Source organism: Trachurus japonicus, chromosome 6 (assembly GCF_045865225.1).
Source record: "Trachurus japonicus isolate A0001 chromosome 6, Traja_1.0".
NCBI classification, from domain to species: domain Eukaryota; kingdom Metazoa; phylum Chordata; class Actinopteri; order Carangiformes; family Carangidae; genus Trachurus; species Trachurus japonicus.
The window spans coordinates 21,549,523-21,574,123 of record NC_140912.1 but is presented as its reverse complement, the minus strand read 5'-3'; the positions used below and the strand labels follow the sequence as shown (position 1 = coordinate 21,574,123).

General features: G+C 40.6%; 1 protein-coding gene across 1 annotated transcript in view; it reads right to left on the bottom strand.

The window, feature by feature from the left end:
• The window catches only part of LOC146986132 (voltage-dependent calcium channel subunit alpha-2/delta-4-like), a 71,477-nt gene extending 52,998 nt beyond the window's left edge, over window positions 1-18,479 (bottom strand). The window contains exons 1-6 of the mRNA XM_085779788.1: window positions 18,035-18,479; window positions 9,904-9,985; window positions 4,643-4,759; window positions 4,484-4,543; window positions 503-665; window positions 224-355 (exon numbers count right to left, since the gene is read on the bottom strand). Of these exons, the coding sequence (XP_085635914.1) occupies window positions 224-355; window positions 503-665; window positions 4,484-4,543; window positions 4,643-4,759; window positions 9,904-9,985; window positions 18,035-18,177 (697 nt within the window). The 5' untranslated portion in view covers window positions 18,178-18,479. The remainder of the gene's footprint in view (window positions 1-223; window positions 356-502; window positions 666-4,483; window positions 4,544-4,642; window positions 4,760-9,903; window positions 9,986-18,034) is intronic.
• Between the last annotated feature and the right edge of the window lie 6,122 nt (window positions 18,480-24,601).

Sequence of the window (24,601 nt, the reverse complement as noted above, 5' to 3'; positions counted from 1 at the left end):
AAGTAGCAGAAATTGGAAATACATGAGCAAAGTAACTTTTTCCATAAGTTTATTTCTGACTAGAAACAATTGGTTTTTGTCAAAACTTGATAAAACAGTATTTTAAAAATTCCTTTTTGAAGTATTCCTAAAGAGAAAATCTAATCGGAGCAGATCTTGAAACAAACATTTATGGAAACAGTCGAGCTGCTCCACTGCAGATTGAACATGAACATGAACGCACCAGGGTAGATCCTGAAGAAGCCGGTGGAGCTGCCGAAGAACTGCCAGGTGAGAGTGGGGTCTTTCTGGAAGTTACTGATGAAGACGTCGTTTAACGCCTCCGAGTTGTAGATGGCGTTGAGGATGTTTGGATCTGTGAGAGAAGAGGACAGACGGTCGTTATCTCTGATCTCCCTGGTGATTAAACATCCATAAATCAAAGATGCTCTTTAAAAACTGCAGAACTTGTCTGAGCATCATCTTGGTTTTTTAAATGTTTGTGTAAAAGACGACCTCGGACCTTTGTTGTAGACGTTGGTGGGAACCTGGATGTTGCTCTGCTGCGTGTTGACCAGCAGGTTGTTGAAATGCTCGTTCTCCTCCAGAGGAAACTCTCCGCCCAGCTCCGCGTAGTTGCCGTCCTCGTCCATCGTGTTGATCATCATGGAGTTGTAGTAATCAAACTGACAGGAAGAAGAAACGATGAGTCGCCGAGTTACGACCTCAAGTCCAGTAAGGAGGTGTTGATTTAAATATAAGATAATAATATTTGATGGTAACCCTTTAATTTACAGGCCGTTAATTACAAGAATATAGCCAAGAAATAACAATTAATTGCATCATATTGTCTAGAAATAGCGTAGAAATAACGTTCAATTTAATTGTAATGTCGAGAAATATAGCCAAGAAATAACGATTGATTGCGTAGAAATAGGCCAGAAATATCGGTCAAATACAAAGGACTTGGTGGAGAAAAATTCTGGCCTTTCCCAAAAAATTTGAAGCATGAAAAGCACGTCTAATCTTTTGCCTTTATGAAAAACATGACATTACTATGAAATTGACTGTTATTTCTTGGCTATTTCTTGACATTTTCACAATTAACAGCCTGTAAATTAAAGGGTTACTTAAAGGTCCCATATTATGCTGTTTTTCAACTATTTCACATGGTTCTAAGTTGTCCAACCATATAGTATTCCTAGTGTATTGTCCCCAAATCAATCTGCAGCTCTACATCTCAGTAATCTAAAAGTGGCTCTCCAGAGCTCTCCTGCGAACGAGCCATTTCCGTGTCTGCACCTTGAAATGCAAATAAGATGTGTAAACCACGTCCACTCCACACCTGTCACGGGGAGAGGGTGTGGTTTTCACTACAGGTACATGTGCCAGTGTTGACATTGGGACAGGGGTCGGGCATTGATTTCCGAAAAAAAAAAAAATTCTGAGACTGGCATCTTGTCTGAAAAAATTTAAATGTTCCTTCTTTCTTTTTCTTTTTTTTTACTGTGGCAGAAGGAGAAACATGGAGAGACTCCTACTACCATCAGAAAGTTCTGTGTGAAACTGTCAAATAAAAAAAAACAAGTGAAACTGAGGAGCGCAGCACAAACTGTGCACTGTTGTGGACTGATGAGAATATTGACGTGGTTTTGCGCCGGGAGAGGAGACTTCCGCGTTCAGATGTCTCTCATACCGTGATGAGGACCGCTGCGCTGATGAGAAGCGGTATCATTCCAATATTCTCTGATCCGCGATTTCATTTTTAAAGGCGGCTGTTTTTCAGTCAATGATTCAAAAGGATCATCTGGCGGCCGTGGTACCGACCGCTCCTCCCGTAGGCCTACCGCTTCATGTCAAATGACGGACGGGGGAGGGGGAGAGAGAGCGTGTGTGTGTGGATTGGGGGGGGGCGGGGGTCGCTGTTCCGGAAAAGTGTCAGCGGGCGGAGCTCACGTTTTTCCAGACTGGCCCAGGGGGAGTATAAGGAAGTACCGGGAGGTGGAGTCACTTGAGTTCAGCGCATCCTGACATCAAGTCTGCCAGCACTTCCAATTCGCCCGTTTGGAGACACGATCTCAAAAAAGTGTAGAAATCAATTAAGGGAGTGAACAGACTTTTTTCACCTCCAGGCGTCATAGAAAGGCCACGGGAACACATAGGACCACTACAAAACCTGTAGAAAGTGGATTTTGCATAATATGGGCCTTTTAATATTTCTCATTCAGATGTATAGCAGGAATCTTCAAAGCTTAGTAGAAACAGACTCTCAACTTGTGTCACACAATTCAGTATAAATAGCATGGAAAAAGATATTTAACAAAGACAAATTAAGCAGTGATCTGTTGTCATGTGGCCTAATTGTGGTCCAGTGTTTATGTTCTGTATGTAGCATGTTTGCTGCGGCGGCGTCGACCCAGTTTCTCCACAGGATCAGTGAAGTTTGATCTAATCTGATTTCAGGTGTCAGCTGAAGCTTTAGAGCTTCAAGCTGCTGCAGCAGGGTCCGCAGTCGACTGACCTACTGCTGATCCAGACACAGTTAGCAACTTAGCATGCTAATGCTAAGACTGATCTGAGGTCACGGGTGGACCCAGGTAAACCCGGGGAACTGTGATGACTGGGGAAAATGTAGTCAAAAGTTTTACAAAGAGATAAAATGCTCCTTTGATTTTATGAAATGATCCTTTAAATTTAATAGGACAGCAAGTAGAAATTTCAATGGCTCTTTAAAAATAATAGTATGGCCCTTAATTTTATACAATGTTCCTTAAAATTGTTTGAAATAATCGTATGAATTTCATGACATGGCCCTTTAAAGGGACAACGAGGAGTTTTGGAAAGTGAAGTATTCTCATACTACATTCACCATGAGCCTCCGCACACACGGTGAAATTCTTGGACCGGCGCAAGACGGACGTCTTGCCAAGAATGTTTTCATTCATCAAGAATGAAAGTCAGAGGTTCGAAGACGTTCAGATACCGTTGTAGTTCCGACCATAAACGGCGATTCGGCGGCGTTATTCTCATGACTCGCCGGGCAGCGTCCACGAAACCGAAAGTAAGGAAACGCTGGTCGGCTCGCCCAGCATTTCCACCATTTATTAAAATAACAAAATAACGATAGAGACAAAACGATATATTTATTGAAAATGGAGTGATTAACAAGTGTGGGTAACGTAGATTCATCCACATTAATGTGAGACTTTTTTTATATAACCAAATAGAAACTCCTCGTTGTCCCTTTAAATTTCACAAAATGTTTCTTTAAATATCTTTAATTTTTCTAAAATTGTTCTTATAATCTTAACTCTTTCGCGACCACACTAATGCCTCAGCACATCCGCTCAGGACCACATGTTTTTGGCTATTTGTTTACCTTTTATCTCACGTCGAACCGAACTCTGTACATCACCTAGAAACAAACGGTTTTCACGTGGTTGAAGAGTGACTTTACAATGTGCTCCTCGAAAAAACGGCGAGTTTTTCCGCCGTTTCGTTCGTACGAAGTAGAAGAAGAGAGCTGGGTTTCTCCAAAAACGGAGCTCCCGCTCTAGTTTCAGAGAAAAACGCACTTTTGTGTCAAGTGGCAATCGGCTCATTTTACCGGTACTCTGCAGTGTGGCATGTCTCCCAAATCATTTCTACGGCTAAATAAATATATTTGTAGGCATATCTGGGGGGTGTGGCAGCGTGGAGAGCAGCGGTGCAGCGGTGCGGGTCTCTGGCCGCAGCGCAGCAGCTCCGTGACACTTCTGTGTGACTGGCCGGCGATGGGTGCTCTGGGGCGGGGGCGGCCGGTCACAGCCCCCGCTGCTCAGTGCCCGCTGCTCAGCGCCCGCTCCGCTGCACGGTGAAAACAGCTGTGATAACGGGCTTTCAGATCCGAGTCTCCAAACCAGAAATGTTTGTAACAGCACCGGAAAAACTCGCCAGATTTGTCGTTGGTCGCTTTTGTCAAATGAGGGTTTGGAAAGTCGCCAGATTCAGCGAGAAAGTCGCAACACTGTAGCCGACAGCCGCACAGCGCTGCACGCTGCCCCCAGAGCAGCATTCAAGGAGAACGATTACTCAAACAAAACCAAGATCACACAGTTTATAAAAAACATTATGTTTTGATTTTAGTTTAAAACAGATTTACATATCAGAGGACTACCATATTCACACACAGGGTACCTGAGAGTGTCTATTATCGTAATCTGTAAAAAAACGGTTTTGACGAGTTTACTCGTCAATGGTCGTGAACGTTCGGCAGGCTGTGACGAGTTAACTCGTCAATGATCGTGAACGTTCGGCAGGCTGTGACGAGTTAACTCGTCAATGGTCGCGAAAGAGTTAAAAAAATATCCATAAATTTCCAAGGAGGCACCTTTAAATTTCATAAAGTAGTTGATCTTACAAAATGATCCTTTAAATTTAATGGGACAGCAGGTAGGCCTTTTAAATTTCACCAAAATAGTCTTTTGAATTTCATTTCATCCTGTCAACACAAAAGGAGACTCACCTGTAACGTAGAGTTGAACTCATGGTACAGATCAGCGTCCTCTGCCGACTCCGCTAACCTCTACAAAACAGGAAGAAATAATGTGTATAGAAATATCAAGTAAAGCCATTTAAACACAGGGCCAGCCCTCCTCCTCATCATCATCATCATCATCCTCACCTTCACCGACTTCATCTTGCTTCCCAACATGCGTTCAATTTCATCTGAATAATCCTTCACCAGGTCGCCTCCGTCCAGCTCCACAATCTTAATGATCGGCTCCACGTCCTTCAGTTTCTGAGAGGAAACAAAACATCAGTTTATACGTTTCTGTTCTGTATCTATTGTTGTTAAAAGGATAGTTCAACATTTTGGCAAATTGCCATAATCCCTATAGTTTTAGGAGTAGGTTCGTTACCTTTTTGTTGGTGCAAGCTATTTTTAGAACAGCGGAGCAGAGCCGCGAGCTGCTCAGAGCTACGCTACGGAGGCTAATGGGATTTCTTGGTTTCCCTCATCAAACTCATCAAATACACAATCCAACAACTCCAAAACGCTCTGGTGGACAAGTTGTGACCTGCACATTCACCACGCTATGGGATAATAATGGAACATAGGTAAAAACAGACTGCTTGATGAAAAACTGTCCCTGAAGGCAGCGGTTTTGCATGAATTTACCTCTAAAACAACTCTGTCTGGTAACGTTCTGTTATTATCTCATAGCGTGGTGAATGTGCAGGTCACAACTTGTCCACCAGAGCGTTTTGGAGTTGTTGGATTGTGTATTTGATGAGTTTGATGAGGGAAACCAAGAAATCCCATTAGCCTCTGTAGCGTAGCTCTGAGCAGCTCACGGCTCTGCTCCGCCGTTCTAAAAATAGCTTGCACCGACAAATAAAGGTAACGAACCTACTGCTATGACTATAGGGATTATGGCAATGGGCCAATTTGCCAAACTATCCCTTTAATAGTTAATAATATTTTTGATACGCAGACCCAGGCTTAATCTGTATTTCAGTGAAGTGATATAAACAGATGAAAACGGTGACATTGACCTCAAACTGTTGGCAGATTGGTTCGTTTCTATCAGATATTTCAGACTGTGTGAGTCTCTATCTCAGATTAAATCATCCACACTGTGATGTGTATACAGTATATGTGTGTGTATACGTACATGTGTGTGTGTAGTATGTGTTTTTAACATCGGGTCACTTTCTCTGGATCAAGAATCTTGATCTGGATCAGCCCGCTGAGAGCGAGGAGGAACGGCCCAGTCCGGTTATTTACACCCTGAATCACTCCATTAAGTAATTCATTAATCCCTATTAGTCCAAGTAACCCACTTACTGAGGTGAACACACGGGCCGAGCCAAACGTGGACGTGTCCAGTCTCTGACTGGCATCGATTCACACTGAAAAACCCCGGGACGGGAACTTCACACATATTCACATGGATTTCTACTTTCTATTATGCACCAATATATATATACAGTATATAGTACGGACCCATTAACCCATTTCCATGTTTCTCCTTATTCTGTGTTGTAGTAGGGGAGAGTGGGGTAAGATGAGCCACTTTTCATAATCAGGATCACTACATCAAGACAATTATAGTTTTGTTGCTAACTAATATATCTACATATATTTCAGGATGTTGTGCAACAGACAGAATGAGCGTAAACATAAACTGTTTTGATGATATACTGTAGCATGTCCAAAGTGGTATTGTGGCCCCATGTATGGGGCAAGTTGAGCCCCTCCTTCCCCTCCATCCATCTCCCACCTCCCCCTTTACTATATTCATCCTGTCCAGGTTGCAGGTGAACACAAACAGCTGGGACCTCCTGCTGCTGAGACACCAACTCACTGAGGTTTGGGGAGTTTTATGATTACATCGCATCTTGGGAAGAATCCCTCATCTTTGTCTTTGAAAGTAAAGCTTGGATTCACCATTAACAACTTTACCTCTTCTCATGTATAATACAAATGTATAATGATCTCTTTTGGTCTAAACACAATACTCATGAAACTTCTGATCGACTAAATTCACTTTCGAGAGTGAAAAATGTTTTTTTGGACATAAATGTCTGACCACTTTACTCAAGAGTCTTACCTTAAATTGAAAAAACAATTGATGTAATATTATTTCTTTTATAAGTGACCATGGTATATGTGTATCCCACTTATACCATGGTCACTTATAAAAATGCCCTTCGAGGTGCCCAAATGATCAGGAATTAATGGACTTCGTTGTCCATTAATCAGGACATCAATTGGACAGCTCGTCCGTCATTATTTGCTCATTCTTTCAGCCATATTTAGATAAAAAATGTCAATATTCTGTTTATCAAATATACGCCAATTTTCTCTTTTTCTTTTGGTTTATTGTACAGTACAGTAGCTGTAACCTCGGGGTTTGTCCTGATGGATTTTTGTGTTTTATTTTTGAATATATAACAACACAGAGGGTAGATTCATTCATAATAACAGTATGTATTAGTAATAGTGCACTGCAAAAACTCAAAATCTTTCCAAGAATATTTGTCTTATTTCTTGTCAAAATGTCTCATTTCTAGTCAAAACTAATCTCTTTCCACTTAAAATGAGACTCATCACCTAAAAATTAACTTGTTTTTAGATAATTTTCACTTGTTTCAAACAAATTATCACTTAAAATAAGTAGAAAAATCTGCCAGTGAAAGCAAGTTTTTGTGTACTGTAATAAGAAAGAAAAACTTGCTCCACTATCAGATTCTTCTTTTGTATCAGGTGAAAATATGCTTGAAAGAAGTAAAAAAGCATCTAAAAACAAGCTACTTGGAGTCTTATTTTAAGTATAATGAGATTTGTTTTGACTAGAAATGACATTTTGACTAGAAATAAGACAAATATTCTTGGTAAGATGTTGAGTTTTTGCAGTGTGAGCCTGGTATTAAACTGAACATGTATGTGACACATGTGGTGTTGCATCTTTCTTCCTGCCTGAATCTGCCTGTTACCACTCACTCCCCTCCCCAACAGTGAACTTGTACTTTGCATTTCTTAAACCTGATGGAGCAGCTGCTGCCTGAATGTTTGACAAACTGGGCCCGAGCCAGTGAGAGAAGAGAGTTAGAGAGTCAGAGTGAACCTGTGACGACCCGGTGGAGTTTGGTGCATCGCAGTAATTCATCCCATTCACACACTCTTAATTTCCCTCGGGGGAAACACAGCATGTGACCGGCGCTCAGGTGGTGATCGCCGCCTGATCCAATAAAACACACCGGGACCCGACGCCAGCATCGGATCAGGACTAGGCCAGTTTTAGTCGTGTCAGCGTTGAGAGGCTCCTGTGTGTGTGTTTGTGTGTGTGTGTGTGGATCCACGGCGTCATTCACAACAACTAAAAACAACTTTATGCAACCAGACACACACACACAAACACAAATCAGAAGTTGTGTGAGTGTCTCTGCAGCCTGAGTGTTTGTGCGTTGTGTGTTTGAAAGCAGACAAACTGCAGACGGCCTCTGATAAATCTAAATCTGACAGATAAATGGATGAATGTCTAAAATCAGAGCAGGCCACAAATCCTGACGCCGGTAAAGAGGGCTCGGTCCTCAATCTGGGCATTACCATGATCCCTGTGTGTGTGTGTGTGTGTGTGTCTGTGTCTGTGTGTGTCTCTGTCTGTGTGTTCCCTCGTAAACACACACAGACTGAAGCTATCACACACACAAAAACAAACAAATGCACATTTAAAACACAGACACACTCTCCTCCCAGTTCAACCAGTGTTGTTTCCCATGGACCAGTTTGAAGTTCAGTGTTTCATTATTATCAGTGATTAAAAAACAAACAAAACAAATTACATCATAACATCATTTTAGACCTCTAATCCTAAAATAAACTGTCGTCCTGCTTTAAAATCTGAAGGAAAATCCACTCAGAACATTATAATATTATAATAATAATAATTTAAACACTTTGTTCTTGTTTTAATTCAAATGGTCAAAATGAGACTTCAAGCTAAACCAATGACGTCATTAACTAGGGGTGTGCCAAAAAATCGATTCACATAAGAATCGCAATTCTCATTTAATACGATTCAGAATAGATATAAAATGTCCCAAAATCTATTTTAAAAAATAAAAAAATGAAACAAATCTGCTGGCTGTCGGCCTCCATTTCCTTAGAATTTAAAAGGCAGCATGTTTAACTGCACTATTCTTTTTAATAAAGAGGCACTTTTAATTTTGTTACTTAATAGTATTGCTTTTATGCAACAGTTTCGAAAATTTCGTCTAAGCATGGATACATGTTTAAAACTCAATAAATGTGAAAAAGACACTTAAGTCATTCTGTCCTGCAAAGCAGACTGGAGTAGATCATGAGGATCCTTTGCACACCGATAGACTGAAGCAGAAATCATTAGGAATCAAATCGTTTTGAATCAAAAATCGGTTTTGAATCGAATCGTAGCCCCAAAAACCAGAATCAAATCTAACCGTGAGATAGTAAAAGATTCCCACCCCTAATGTTAACTAATAAATTGAATTATCAATTTATATATCAATGATGTGAAACGTCATGAGCTCTGTTTGTCTCTAGTACTGACACATTCAAGTGTTCAACAATAAAGTGGAAGAAAATGAATCTAGACCAGACTCATGCGAGACTTTAACATCAGCGTTGTTCTTCTAGACTTAAAAGTGAAACTAAAAGGTCCAGTGTGGTCACATGTCAGTGTCACCGCCGTTTTGGACTGAACAAGACAACAAACACTTTCCTGCATAAAAAACTTTTGCACTGTTTTCAATGAGTTGTTGAGTTTATGATCGACACACAGTAGAGTGAAAATAACGAGTAGATATCAGATTGTTTCTTGTTTTTGCTGCTGTATTGGTCAAACATCTACTGTATCTATGGTCTCAAGTAGCTTAGAGCCATGTTCTCCATAAGGAAGAGTGTGGATCTGAACGACTTGTATGGAGGAAATGGAGGAAATAAATGAAGGAAATAAAAACAAATAAAGTCTAAAATATTGTGATTCTAAGTAAAAGAATAGCAGACTTTTATTTTTTCTCAATTTTCTGACCATAAACACTTGAATCAAACACAATTCTGAGAAATTGAGCTTTTTATCCAGAGAGACTGAAGCTCAATTCAATATGGCGGCAATGGTCAGAAAACAAATGTATTTATAGTCTATTCCCAGTGGTGTGTTTGTGTGTCTGATAATCCAATGTATTCAATGTATTCTGAATTCCAATCTAGGGTCGTCACGATGTTGGTTTTGTTTGGTTCAGGGTAAATCGTCTGGTCACAACAACAACAACAACAGTATTGAGGCCCTCTGAATAAGATTCAGTCTGGACCATAAAAACACAACTCGACGTCGTACTGTACGTGAGTTCACGCACAAATGAGATTTTCCCCTTAAAGCCGATCTCGTCTGTCTTTACCTTCTGCAGCAGCAGAGAGCCGGAGTGTGTGGTCGTCATGTCCCGGAGCTGAGCGGAGAACACCAACGCCCACTGCTGCACCCTGAAACACACAACAACACAATTAACAGTTACACAACATTGAGGATCGAACCTAGAAATACACAGTTAAGAGGATAAAAGAACAACAATTATCTAAAGAGCTCCATACAGTATAAAGGTAGATGTTTGTATTAAAGCTCCATACAGTATAAAGGTAGATGTTTGTATTAAAGCTCCATACAGTATAAAGGTAGATACAGTATAAAGGTAGATGTTTATGTTAAAGCTCCATACAGTATAAAGGTAGATGTTTGTATTAAAGCTCTATACAGTATAAAGGTAGATGTTTGTGTTAAAGCTCCATACAGTATAAAGGTAGATGTTTGTGTTAAAGCTCCATACAGTATAAAGGTAGATGTCCATGTGTAGTGTGATTATAAAGCAGCTCTAGGTTCTATATTAATACTGTGAAAGTATCAAAGCCTCAGTCCACAGAGAAATGCACACAGCCTGTATTCAGAAACTGAGCCTTAAAACCAGCCGTCAGGACTTCCTGTCACTTTGTGATGTCACAACTAAGCCCCGCCCCCTCACCACCACCTGGACCCACCATCCAAATGATTTTGAGATTCAGTCAACATTCAACAACATAACTGAACCAATTATTTTCTTTATTGATGAATGTTTTGCTCATTATATCAACTGATCGATTATCGAAATAGTCGGACATTAACTTCAACGGGACGCAACCAAATCAAACAACAACAAGCAACAGTCATAGTAACAGTGGTGGTGGTGGTAAAATATGAGTATCTGATCTCTTGTAAAACCTCACATATCAAAATAAACATCAGATGTGTCCCTGTGATTTGTTTTATTTATTATTTAGGCAGTCTGTTGCCGTGGCGACGCTCTGCAGAAGCAGCGAGTTGTGGCAGAAAAAAGGCCGTTAAATATGACGGTGATGAGAGAGATTTAGATAATCTGTTCTTCATCTGGGTCACAGAAGAGAGCTGCAGGTGTCTGCTCAGCACAAACTCACAATCACACAACCACACAGTACAACACCACAACCACACACAATGCAACAATAACAACACAACAACAACAACAAAGAGCTGCAGGGGTTTGCTGACAGCGGAGCCGAAAGGAGCTGAAAACTAGTGTCAGCATTTCTAATAAAGATGTTTGAAGAGATTTCTGCTCCAATGTTTCTATTCATTTCTAATGAAAAAGATCAAAATACAGAGACGACACCTGAGTGTGTGACAGGTGTAGCCTATTGTTTATAAGTGTTTATAATCCCACAACTAATGATTTCATAACACAATACACAAAAGGGTCCAATATAAATCTGATGCAGATGTCATTTTTTAGCCACAAATATGTTTGTTACTTTCATTAAACTTTATTAATTTTTAAAAAATGACTAAATTGAAAAGGGAAAACATTTATTTTGTTAATTTTCTTTAATTTCCCTTAGTTTTTACATATTACTGTTAAATAAAGATACAGACATGATTATTTTACTCAGTGTTACTTTCCTTATAACATCATTTAGAAATAGTTCAATACAAATAACATTAAAAATCAAACAATACTGTGATTAATTCATTACCAAGTTTCTGTGAGAAATGTAATGTAATATTCTTTAAAAAAAAAAGAAGAAGTTAAGATTGCATTTTTCCCCACACATGTAATAGTATAAACCACATGTTTATGTTACATATTATTATGTTTGTATGTGTTTTGGGGGAAGAGTTTATAGGTTTTTTATTCTTAAAGAAATTAAATTATTCAATAAAGATGTGGCGTATGTTAGATCTACTGTACATGAGTTTTTAGGTAGTGTTGAAGTATCTTTCATAAATCATTACACCATGAAGAGGAGCTACTGTTACAATACAATGGATGCTCTAAATTTAAATTAAAAAATGATAAAAATTATCCAAGTTGTGTAAAAAAAAAGATGTTTTAAATCACTTGTTTGTTTTAAATCAGAGAAGATTTAGTCCAGGTGGTAAAAAACTACAGGTGGAGGATGAAGAAGTGTGAAGTCAGCACACACACACATACACTCTGTCAGTGTGTGTGTGTGTGTGTGTGTGTGTGTGTGTGTGTGTGTGTGTGTGTGTGTGTGTGTGTGTGTGTGTGTGTGCGCTCAGCATGTGTTGAAGAACGGAGGAGTTTATTGGTCCATCTGTTCTGGACATTAATCCTCTGAGATCAGTGCACATGCACACACACACACAAAAACACAAGCGCACACACGCTTAAAAATACATTGTGTGGTTATAGCAGCTTTCACATTATTCAGTCAGTCATGCAGCAGTTTATGTGTCGCAGTCGTCTGTAAACTGGTTCAGAAATAACAGTTTTGTTTTGTTGCTGTGACGACAAAAATGAACAAACGGGTTTCAGATGAACAGAAACAACATTTATCTATCTTTGTATGTTTTCCCTTTTGATCCTGAAATTAAAAAAATAAAAAATTGTTTCATTTATATTTCTATTTTTGCCCAAGAAGAGTTCAATTGTGGGTAAATGGACCTTAGGACACAGGTGTTTTGTCTCTATGAGGTCACCGGTGTCACCTGGGTCATTAGTGCTGTAACAGTTGTTACGGTCACATAACAGCGAGTGTGAAAGGCTGTTAAATCTCATGGGAGCAGCAATGCATTGTGGTTAAAGGTTGTTTGGTCTCAGTGATACACAGGTCTCAGGATCTGTGTCTTTGATTTTTACCTCATTTCCCACAGACTGACTGAAGAAGAAGCCTCTTAAATGAGAGGACCAGAAAATCAGTTTAAATGTGAATAATTAGCTTCTTTAGTCTTTTTTTTTAACAGTGACATCATCAGTCAAACAGTGGGGACACAGAGCTGTTGGGGGGGGGGGGGATCGAACCTGCGAGTAACAATCCTTTATAAATCCCTTTGTGTGTGTGTGTGACTGTGTGTGTGTGGCCTTTAGCTCCACAGATGTACTTTTTAGTCTCAACTCAGGGTTTTAACAAAAGAGCTCAACTAGAGGAAGTGATTCAAACGTCAGATCCGTCGACCACAAAACAACTTCAGGGATCCAGTTTAAAGGTTTTTCACTTTCCATGTGTTTTTTTTTTTTTTTTGAAGGATTGATCCGTAACAAGATATAATTGTTGTTTTAAGAATCAAAAACCACCTCAGTGTAGTTTTCCATCTCCTCTCTCAGCTTCACTTTGGAGCTCTAGTAGCAACAGGTTGGTGTCAGCCAATCAGAGGAGAGAAGGAGGCTCTGAGCCTCTCTTCTGATTGGCTGGCTGTTTTCTGACTGATCCAATAAACAATATAGCAGATTTCAGAATAAAACACTCAGAGAAACCAAATCCTGCAAGTTGTTGGATGGTGGGTCCAGGCGGTGATGGGGCGGGGCTTTGTTGTGACATCACAAAGTGACAGGAAGTCCTGACGGCTGGTTTTAAGGCTCAGTTTCTGAATACAGGCTGTGTGCATTTCTCTGTGGACTGAGGCTTTGATACTTTCACAGTATTAATATAGAACCTAGAGCTGCTTTATAATCACACTACACATGGACATCTACCTTTATACTGTATGGAGCTTTAATACAAACATCTACCTTTATACTGTATGGAGCTATAATCACACTACACATGGACATCTACCTTTATACTGTATGGAGCTTTAATACAAACATCTACCTTTATACTGTATGGAGCTTTAATACAAACATCTACCTTTATACTGTATGGAGCTTTAAATAAAAAAACACAAATCCAGCAGAACCGTCTTCAGTCCTGTACAGTAACAGATGGTCTGGTCCCCACAGAGATCTGATCTCAGCATCATAGAGTCAGTTTGATATTATATAAAGAGAGAAGAACTGTGTCAGGTTCTCTAAGATGCTCACTTTACCACTTCAGTCTCTGAAAAGTTTGCACAGCTCATATCAGGCAGGGTAAATATCTTCCTTGTTTTCCCATCACTCTCCAGTCCCGACTACCAAAAAATAAATCCTCCATCACGATCACCTCCACAGTCTAATTAGCTGATCTGTCCACCAGATCTGAGATTAAACTCACATCTGACTGTAACCTGGACGACGTAAAGACAGACTGAACACAGCATCATCATCTGAATCTGGAGTCACAACCAACAGGAAGGTCAAACAGTCACTGGTGATGTAACAACAAACAAACACAGAAAGCCGAGGCTCAGAGGACAGAGACGACAGACTGGATGGTCATAATATCTTAGATCAGGATGATTACAGATGATTTAAATCCAAAATAGATGCTTTTGTAATGTGAACACCATGTTTCTGCTCTAACTTGTAGGACTTAAACCTTAAAAGCCAAGACTTAAGTCGGAAATTTGCCACATTTTATGGGTCAAATCATTACAAACGGTGATGGAAACTGAGCTCAGACTCTCTCAGCTTCATTGCTGAAGGTTTGCAACATCAGATAAGATACTGTTGAACTAGACGTTTGTACAACCTGCAGTAGGAGAAACACTCTGCGGCGAGTCAGGGTTTCAAACCTGAACCATCACCGGGAGCTTAACAGGAGTCAGGTGAGGTGGTGTCTGGTATTTGGTGAGAAAAAACCTCCAGGGCAGCTCCCAGTGGAGGGTTACAAGGCTGCAAGGAGAGACTGTTTCATCTGGTCTGAGATGTCTAAGGCCTGAGGATGGATGGATGAATGGATGGATGGATGGATGGATGGATGGATGGGTAAACTTGAACATTCATGAATTAATTCATAAACTTGTAGTGCTGTAGTCAAGACCACCTAACCCTAGACCGAGTCAAGACCAGAGCATACCAGGTCCAAGACTTTGAGGGGGTTGAGACAGAGTCAAGACCAAGTAAAAATGTAGTCAATCCCGAACCAAGACCTTGAAAATGTGGTCAAGACCAGTCTTCAGACCAGTTTGAGACCAAGACCAGTCTCGAGTACCACAACACTAACTTAGACTTGGATCTGAACGGCCAATGCAAACAAAGTGTGAGATTAGAAATCAACAGGTCATTGGTCGTCAGCTTTTAAAACAATCGGCCCATACGGTTCGAGGTTCAGACTCTGTTGAGGTTTGAAACTTTGTGCTATAGTCCTGGTCAACAAGGACTTTTGGTATAAAACTCTTTATTTAACTGTTATTATAAGGCAAGGCAATTTTATTTGTACTGTATTGACCATTTTTACAAACAGTTTGTCTCAAAGACATCACAACAACATCCTCTGCCCTTAGACCCTCACATTGACTTTGGAAAACTCCATAGAAAACCCCATTTAACAGGGAAAAATTCGAGAAACCTCAGGGTGAGCAACAGAGGAGGGATCCCTCACCCAGGATGTACAGACTGCAACTAGAAAACTGTTATTAAAAGTTACTTTAACTGTCTGATTCACATTAAGTTGTCAAGCAAAGTATGCTGTGGGTTAGCTCTAGCATGCATGCTAGCATCTGATTGGCTGCCCACTGAACTACACTACTACATACATACAGCTGCTTTCTGCAGAGAGACGCTGGTACATTACTTCCTGTTTGGTTTTCTCACCGTTTTCAGTGTAAATGTACAGTTACATAAAGTCATTGTCAGGTAAACAGAAACGTTATTAACCATCCATCCAATTGGCCGACCTTCCATCTGTGCAGTTTGACGGGGGCTGGAGCTAATCCTGCAGCTGACATAGGGTGGGGGTGGGATTTACCTGGACAGGTCATCTGTCAATCACACAGAGATGAACAACCTCAAACACTCATATCTACACCTACAGTATACGGCCCAATTTAAAGTCACCAATCAACCTGATGTGGATGTATTTAGACTGTAGCTGGAGAACTCCACTGCAAAACTATAACTTGTTTTATTGTGACATGTTTTTGCTATAGAGTTGTAATATTAAGGTTAAAGGTCCTGACCAGGTTTTAATTCAACATTTAGAGTCCAACTGAAACCAAATGGCAGCTGAGGTTGATGTTTCTAGGGGTTTAGGTAAGACTGACAGTGGTGGTCCTGGTGGTGAATGTGGGTCAGGGGAGAAGGTGACCGGGGCGGCTGGCGGCTGGCGGCCGGGGGCGTGGCCGGCGGCCAGAGAGCCATGTTGGCCCACAGATGGTGATGGAGGACGGAGAGCGATGTGTGTGTGTATATGTGTGTGTGTGTTTGTCCTCCACCAGGAAGGATTTTGGTATCTGTATGTTTTGCTATATTGCTTTCCCCTTGTATGTATATATTTACTGATTCTGAATTGTATTGTACAAGTGGTGTATTGTGTCTTGTGTATGTCTGCTTCTACTGTATGATTGTATCTGTGTGTTGTGACTGTATTAGTTGTTTTTGTTCTGCTTTTTCCTTGATGGACTTGGAAGAATATAATAGACAAGTTCGACTTAATGTTTGGACTCCAGGAAGAATAGATGCTAATGTGCTGGTGCTAATGGAGATCCAATAAATGAAATGAAATGAAGCTGCAGCGGTGCTAAAGACGCTGGACGTTAGCATCGGAAAATACAGAGAAGAACTACAGACACAACAGTGGGACATCACGTCTCAACAGAGAGATGTTTGTCTCATTAAAATCCCATTAGAATAAAAAAATGCAATATGTGAATGAAGTGAAATGGAGGTCAGTGTGAACAGACGGTGACTGTGACTCTGTTTATAAGCTGCTGCAACAACTCTGGTGAAAATGGAAAGTAAAAGCCACTAAAACGCTCTGAGACTGAAACGACTCCCACATTCATCCGCTCGCAGCCAGATTCATTCATCTACTCCAGATGGACTCACAGGTGAATTCTGGGAGATGGAGTTGTGCTAAATGTTGTGCAAAGGTAAATGTTTGTGTCTCCAGAGAGAAACTTTTAAGAGACGAGACGAGCTGGTTTTTATATTTCGTCTTAGAGATCGACGCTCCAAATAAAACATAGAGGAAGACAATATGGAGTTTTATGTTATTCACAGCTGAATTTCTTTTTTGTAGGCTAATATCTGTTTTATGCTGTTGAGATGAAGTTGGGTTTTTATTTTGAAAAGTCTGATAGCTGTTTTATTGTGAAGGGAACAAAGAGTGCATCATTTCTCTTTCTCTTCTCTTTCCTGTCATGAAAACCAGATTTGATTCTGGATCTAAAGAATCTGTTTCTTGCTGTTTTTCTCTGGTTATAATTACACATAAAATTCTAGCTTATGTTTTTAATATGTTGATGCATAATTATGTATTTGACACTGGCACTTTGCACTTTATATGTGTGCAAATACTTAATTATTTGACACTTTATACTTCTTTGCTGCTATAGGAGACTGCCGAAGGAAATTTTGTTGTATATGTTTTATGCAATGACAACAATAAACTTAACTTAAGTTTAGTTAAAACTGCAGCAGATTAAAGTTTAGTTTTTCTTCTTCGTTGAACTAAAAATGAGACGTGACTGAGTGAATTGGAGCCGTTTGCAGCTGCAGCACCTGGAGTCTGAGAGACGGAGGTGAAGCAGCTTCCAGCTCCGAGTCCTGAGGGAAAAACTGCAGCAGCCTGTCGCCACAAACATATCCCCTCAGGACCCCCCCCTCTGAAAACAGAGTGCATTCTGGGAGTCGTTTGCTGTCTGAAGTTTCATTTAACTGGAAGGGAACTGATTTCTATAAACAGATCACAGCGCTTCAGCTTCCCCTGTTGTGGGTTCGGCTTTGAATCCAATGTTTTACTGGTTTGAATGAAAATGCGACTAAAAAAGTAGATTATGTCAACTTTTACAGATAAAAAATCATTATTTAATAGTTAAAAACCAAGAAATGAAAGATATTTGCATAAAAAATGAACAGTTAACCTACTTTTTAACCATTGTCCCCTTTTATCTCAGACTTTTATCATGACTTCAGTTGTTTAAAAGACGATATCTTATCAATATTAGCATATAATTTACTCCTATACTACACTGTTCAACCCTTGTGCTGCATTCAAACCCACAAATTCCACTTCAGATCTAAATATTTCCAAACATATTGAAAGCATCAGGGTGCATTGTGGGTAAATGTGTCTAAAATGATGCAAAAGACAAACGGGACGTTTCCGTCTGATCGAGGTGAAACGGGACCGAGCTGGACTTACGTCTCCGGGGGGATCTTCATCTGAGCCTGAGCCGCCGTAGTCCACAGGAGGAAACATCCCAGAATCCTCAGGAGCTTCACGACTGGCGGCGTCGGCGTCCTCCTCTTCTCCTCCTCCATCGCTTCACAAAGTTTCACAAACATGGGACTCAGCTCTGAAAGTTTGAGAGGATCATGAGGAGTTTGTGGGAAACGGTTTCCTCATGTTGGCTAAAGCGAGCAGGAGGCGATGATGATGATGATGATGGAGGAGGAGGAGATGAAGGTGTTGAAGGTGGTCACATCCATGGGTTGTAGACCCAGAGTCCTCTCTGTCACGTCCGCATGAACTGGATCGGCTCCCGGCATCTTCTCATCATCCTCGGGGAAACTTCTAGAAAACTTTAAACCTCTGAGAAGCAGATTTTTTTTTTTTAAGTGGAAGAAGATGAAGAAGAAAGTGGTGCTTTCAGGGTCTCCGGGAAAAAACAAAGACTGTGAGAAGTTTCCTCTGATCCAGGTTCCTCCGGCTGTGTTTGTTTTTTCTTTCTTCCAGGTTGTTCCAAGATAACAAGCGGGTTAATTTCTCCACCTTGTAGATATTTAGGAGGAGGATGCACCGCCAGCAGCCTGCAGCCAGACGCTCGCCTCCACTGTCGCCCAATTTGCAACGTAATCCACTTGGATTAAAAACTCCTCTTCCCCATGGAGGACGAGAGAGAGAGAGAGAGAGAGAGAGAGAGAGAGGAGGGGAGGGATTGGAGCAGCGGATTGGACGAGGGCTCTGTTTTATCTAAAGAGGATTAGAGTGATTTCTGGAGACAGACTCTCCTGCGACCAATCAGAGAGGACGGAGGAGAAAAAAAGATTTGGCTGAGAGAGAGAGAGAGAGAGAGAGAGAGACAGACAGAGAAAGAGAGAGAGAGAGAGAGGCCAGCAGTGACATGATGCCCCAACACACACACACACTGATGAATCACACACACTGAGACAATGAGCTGAATAGTCTCTCACACACACACACACACACACACACTCTCTTGGTCGTATTAATTATTGTCGCCTGTGGGCGGATCCGTCCTGAACAGCAGCAGCAGGTCTGAGGTCAGAGTCCGGCTCAAGGGCACGAGGACGACGACACCTGACAGACGTGGCCATGTGTGTGTTTTTATTTCTCAGGAGAACGCACAAACACACACACACACACACACACACAATCATCATCATCATCATCATCATCCAACTGTCCCGTCCAAGTCCGGTCCAACCAGAACAACAATTTAATGAACTCTCATCACGGTTTGATCAGTGGGTTTAGAAGTTATAGGCGCGTTTCCACTGAAGAAGTCCAGGTGGGGTTTGAGATTTACTCTGTGCTGATTGGTCAGACTCAAAGCAGGATGTGACGCTAAGAGAAGAAAGCCTCGAAATAAGCGGCATTTTTAAAACCCAACGTTACTAAAAACGGAAAAACGGACGGAAAAAAGAGAGAATAACTCGGTAAAAGACGAGAGTAGCAGTAGGCCTGGTAAAAAAAAAGAAAAGAAAAAGAAAGTGTGATACATACACGATTGCGGGATTACGTGACGATCGAGACGGCAATCTTTTTATTTTTATTTTTAGAAAGCGTCTATACTGCTGAAAAAAAAAACAACGAAAGCAGTAAAAAAATAAAAAAAAAACGCTGCACAACTACCGCGTGATGATTGAAACTGTCGCCCGTCGCCATAAGAGCCCGGTGGGTCCTGTCTGCAGTGGAGACACGGCCACTGAGAGGGCCGAGTGAGAGGACGGTTCCTGTAGAAGTTACTTCCTACCCCCTCCTTCAGGAACTCCTGCAGTGGAAACACACCTTATGTTAAAGAAGAAGTAAGCGATCCGGTCGTTTTGGCTAACTTCCTGTCAGCCGATGGAGTTAGCAGTCCCCGCCCTCGTCCCTACATCACCACATTCACGCGCATCCCTTGGCTGCACACACAGAGAGGACCGCCCCTTTATGCTGTTCTCTCTCCTCATTGGATAAAGGTTGTAGGATACAAGGAAAGTTTTCTCCTCGGCTTACAGCAGAGCAGAGTGACTGACAGACCTGTGTTTCAGACCAAACACTCTATATAAGTGATTGCTGTCGGAAGATAGAACTATTTAAGACTTATATTAACACAAATATTCTGCTTACTTCTGCTTTAAAGCTCCACACAGCGGCCTCTACTTCCTGTGACTTTTTGATGTCACAACGAACCTTACTGTAACCTCGACCTCCAACCTGACCAGATGGAGGAGGAACCTCACTGCAGGTTGAAGTCTTCAGGTGTTTGTTTGTTTTCCGGATGTATAAAAATCTCCCGTGATCTGTGGGAGCAGCTCATTAATTATTGATCAGAGTCACCAGACCAGAATAACCACAGGGCTGATCAATACGACCAGAGTCAGAGAAGATCTGATCCTTCACTCACTGACTGACTGCACTGATGGTGTGTGTGGTGATGTAGATTCATGAATGACACTAACTATGTTAATCTGTTAATCACCTCACAGGTCAGTAAAGTTAGAATATTGATAAAAGCAAAACTGATCACAGATCAATTCCATTATTTTCCTTTAAAACTCTAAAATCTGAATTACACCTGAGAACACGTTGCTGCTGCTGCTGCTCAGTGTGGAGAATAATGAGTCAACAGCTCCCTCTAGTGTTCACAGCTGTAACATGCAACTAACTACAAACGTCTGTATTTACTGAATGAACCTGAACTACACAAACCTGTAATCTGAAAACCAGGTGGTAACGGGAAGCAACAAAATAAAAGTCTCCTCCATGTGTCAACTAGATCAGACTCAGTTTATATAGTCTATTGACAACGACAGCTGAAACTGAGGCTGGAGACTTCAGAGTCTGACATGATTTGAGAGTTTAATTAACAAACAAATAAAATAAAATAAAAACACCCGATAAAAATATAGATTTTTAAGCATTTTATAGCATAAAATATACATTTTGTGTTCAACAGTAACTGTTTATAAATTACGACACTGTCGTTTATAGATCAACATACAGTACAGTATACTCCATAGTGTGTAAGGTACATGTTTATATCTCTGAAATAACAATAGATCATCTCTCATTCACTCCACCAAACTGACTTTAGTCCATATGGATATTATCCTAAAATAAAAATCTGAATTTCTATAATCCAATGACAACTGAGCAACACTGTGAAGATCATGTGATGTGACCGAAAGCTCCAGAAATGCTGCTAAAAGCTACAATCTAAAACCTCTGAGGCGAAAAGTCCTGCTTTTGTTCATAATTCATAACATTGTGTTTCTAAGTCAGTTTAGATGTGAGAATTAAAGATTTCAAAACAGAGTCAATATGTGAAATACACAGTGTCATGTATGTAAAATATTAATCCCATTTCACATTAGAAATCGTGAATAAAAATGTGTTTTTTTTAAAACATGTTAATTTAGGTATTTTTCCATTATTATGCAACAATAATTAAAGACAAATTGTAAGTAAATGAGAATGTCGGAGGAATTTGCAACTTTCATCATTTTTCTGATCCTGGTCATGAAGTTCACTCGTCCTCAACACCAGCACATTCTCCACAGAGACTTCTCAGAACTCAGTGTTCGTGTGAGGTGGGTGTGTGTGTGTGTGTGTGTGTGTGTGTGTACACTTGTGTGTCAGTGAAACACTCTAACTGTGTGATTTACTCTCAGCTCGCTCTGACACTGAGACCGCACTGTTACAGGATCCTCCATGATCCCCACAGGAGCTGGAACCCACCTCATCAGCACCTTACCACACACACACACACACACACACACACACACACACACACACACACACACACACACACACACACACACACACACACACACACACACACACACACACACACACACACACACACACACACACACACACACACACACACACACACACACACACACACCTCACCGACTGTAACTCAGTGGTTCTCAGTCCGCAGTACCGCAGTGGTTCTCAGTCCGCAATACCTTCACAGGCCACCAGCAGGCCGACATTATTTGCAAAAGAAGGAAAAAAATATGTATATGAATAATGTTTTATTATCTTTTTTTTTTTCTTTTTTTTTAAATATCTCAAACAATAATCTTAACTTTTATGTTGTTGGCGCCAAGACCACATCTGGAGAATCAACAAGGAAAGTTACTGATAAAAAAGTGATCTCTCCTCTTGTCAAGCAAGAAAATTGTGTTTCCTACATTAGCAAGTATTTTAAGAAAAAAAAAATAGATTAGCAATCAAGATATTGGTCAGAGAGAAATAAAGGTAAGCAAGATTAGATATTTGTTCAAATGTACATTTTGTAGTGGGGTTTATGTCATTTGAAATGACATTTGAACCAGTTTTTAACAATGGTGAAACTGAATGCCCCTGAAAATGTCAAATGGTGTGACCACAAAAGAAGGATGAAAATTCAATATTTGATCTACCTACAGTTTTTTTTTGCAGTGTTTCTATATTTAAATTTTAATGCATTTTGGCAACACTGAGTAGGACTGATCCTAAAAACACCTCTTTTCTTCTAAATAATGTGTCAAATGATGTCTCAAATTTGAGTCCAAATTTATTTTCCTGTACATAGAAGTACAATTTTATGAAAAAACACTTTGGGTTATATCACATCCTTAACCCATATGAGAAAAGAAGCCTATATTGCCAGGTGCTTTCGACTGGAAACAGACACAAAATGTTGTGTAACATTTCTAGAAGTCAAGACAGTTAAATGTGTAAAGTATAGACATTTAGCATTAACATACAGCTAATTAACATTTAAAGGGATAAAAGATGTGAGCAAACTTAAATTGAACTTGAACTAAGTTTAAATGTGGGAGGGTTGGTGATGAATAAATACAGTGAACTGATGCTTCGCTTTGATTTCAATTTAAATAGACATAAGTCAGACTGTAGTAAAACATGGCGGCGTCAACTTCCTGTTCCAGAGTGCAGGACATGGCGACACGTTTTGTACTTGAACGCCTCCTAAACTCGTGTTGGTGAATGTGAACGTGTCGTCAGCGATGGAGGAGGGAGGAGGGGGGAGAATCACTCGTCATGCCGCTGTAAAGGCCGAGTAATGAGATCTATAAAGTTGCCGCCTGGTGATTGATCGGTGTTCACTATCAGGTTGTTCTGCACGCGCTCAGTACATCACCCTCCAGCCCCCCCCCACCCAGTCCCCCTCCCCCTCTGCAGCAGCAACAGCAACAGCAGCAGCAGCAGCAGCAGCGTGACACCTGAGTTGTGGGACACGTAGCGTGACATGCCAGTCACCGAGCAGGAGCGTCATCGGGCTCCTCTTGACACTCACCCCCGGGGTCAGAGGTCAAGTGGTGTCCATAGCAACATACCAGTTACATAACCCGGCTCCTTCCCACACACACACACAAACAGTTGCACAAGTGCTGCGTTCACTTTCAGTAAATACTGATCGGATGGTTTCACCCCGTCGTTACGTAACTGAGTTTTATTTTAGCTGCTGTTTGTGCTTCATTCACAAAATCACACAAACACACCGAGAGAAACTTCTAGAGAGGAGAATATAAGAACTTATGATGATATAAAATAAGAAATAATATGGTGTAGATAAATAGACTGCAGACTATGTAAAACTCCACAAGTTGCAACAGAACTGAACAGCCAATCAGAGAAGAGACATCGAATAAGAAGAGCGAGTAAACAGCCATTGATGCTATGTTATTAATTTGCATAGCTCCTTTAAGCTAGCAGATAAAAACAAGTGGTAAAATTTTTACTATATTTAGTGTTGTTTATTGTTTTGATGTGGACGTACAATCAGACAGACTTTAACAAAGTCATATGATCAAAACCTGAACCTTGAAGGTAAAAAGGAGTAAAACCCACTGGCTGCAGCATGGAGGGAAATCTAGAAACTGACGGCTGGTTTAAATAAAAGTGTAAAATGTTGTTTCTACACATTGATATGTCTGAAATAAACAGACGCTGGTGATCAGTGCAGCTCTGAGACAAAAAACAATCTTAGAAAGCTTTATAAATGTTATCAAAAGCTAAAAGCTACAACCTCTGGTGGTAAAAATGTTTGTTTTTGTCTGTTTATTATGTTAGTGCACATGAGACAGGCTGAAGAAGACAATTAACTTACAATGCTTCCTTTAGATTAATCTGACCAGATTTCTGAAATGAAAATCGGGGACATTTTTAGCGCTACCCATGCAGACACTTCCGTCCACTGCAATCCAAGTGTCCTGAAGGGATATAGTCCAGAGTTTACTCGAAACAACGTAATTTAGGACATTTTTACAGCCTAAACAGTCCTGTATTGAATTTGCCTGGGGCGCGCTCTCACGTTCACGCAATGCACGCAGAGTCACGGACATGCCCAGACTTGCCTCGATGACGTTGTTTCCAGTAAACTCTGGACTATATCCCTTCAGGACACGTGGATTGCAGTGGACGAGCAGTGTGGAGGAATATTAGAGGGTTTTTGTATAGTTTTATGGACGTTTAGTGTCGGGCGCTATTACTCTCATATAAAGTTTAAAGTATAAAGCCTCCCAGGGC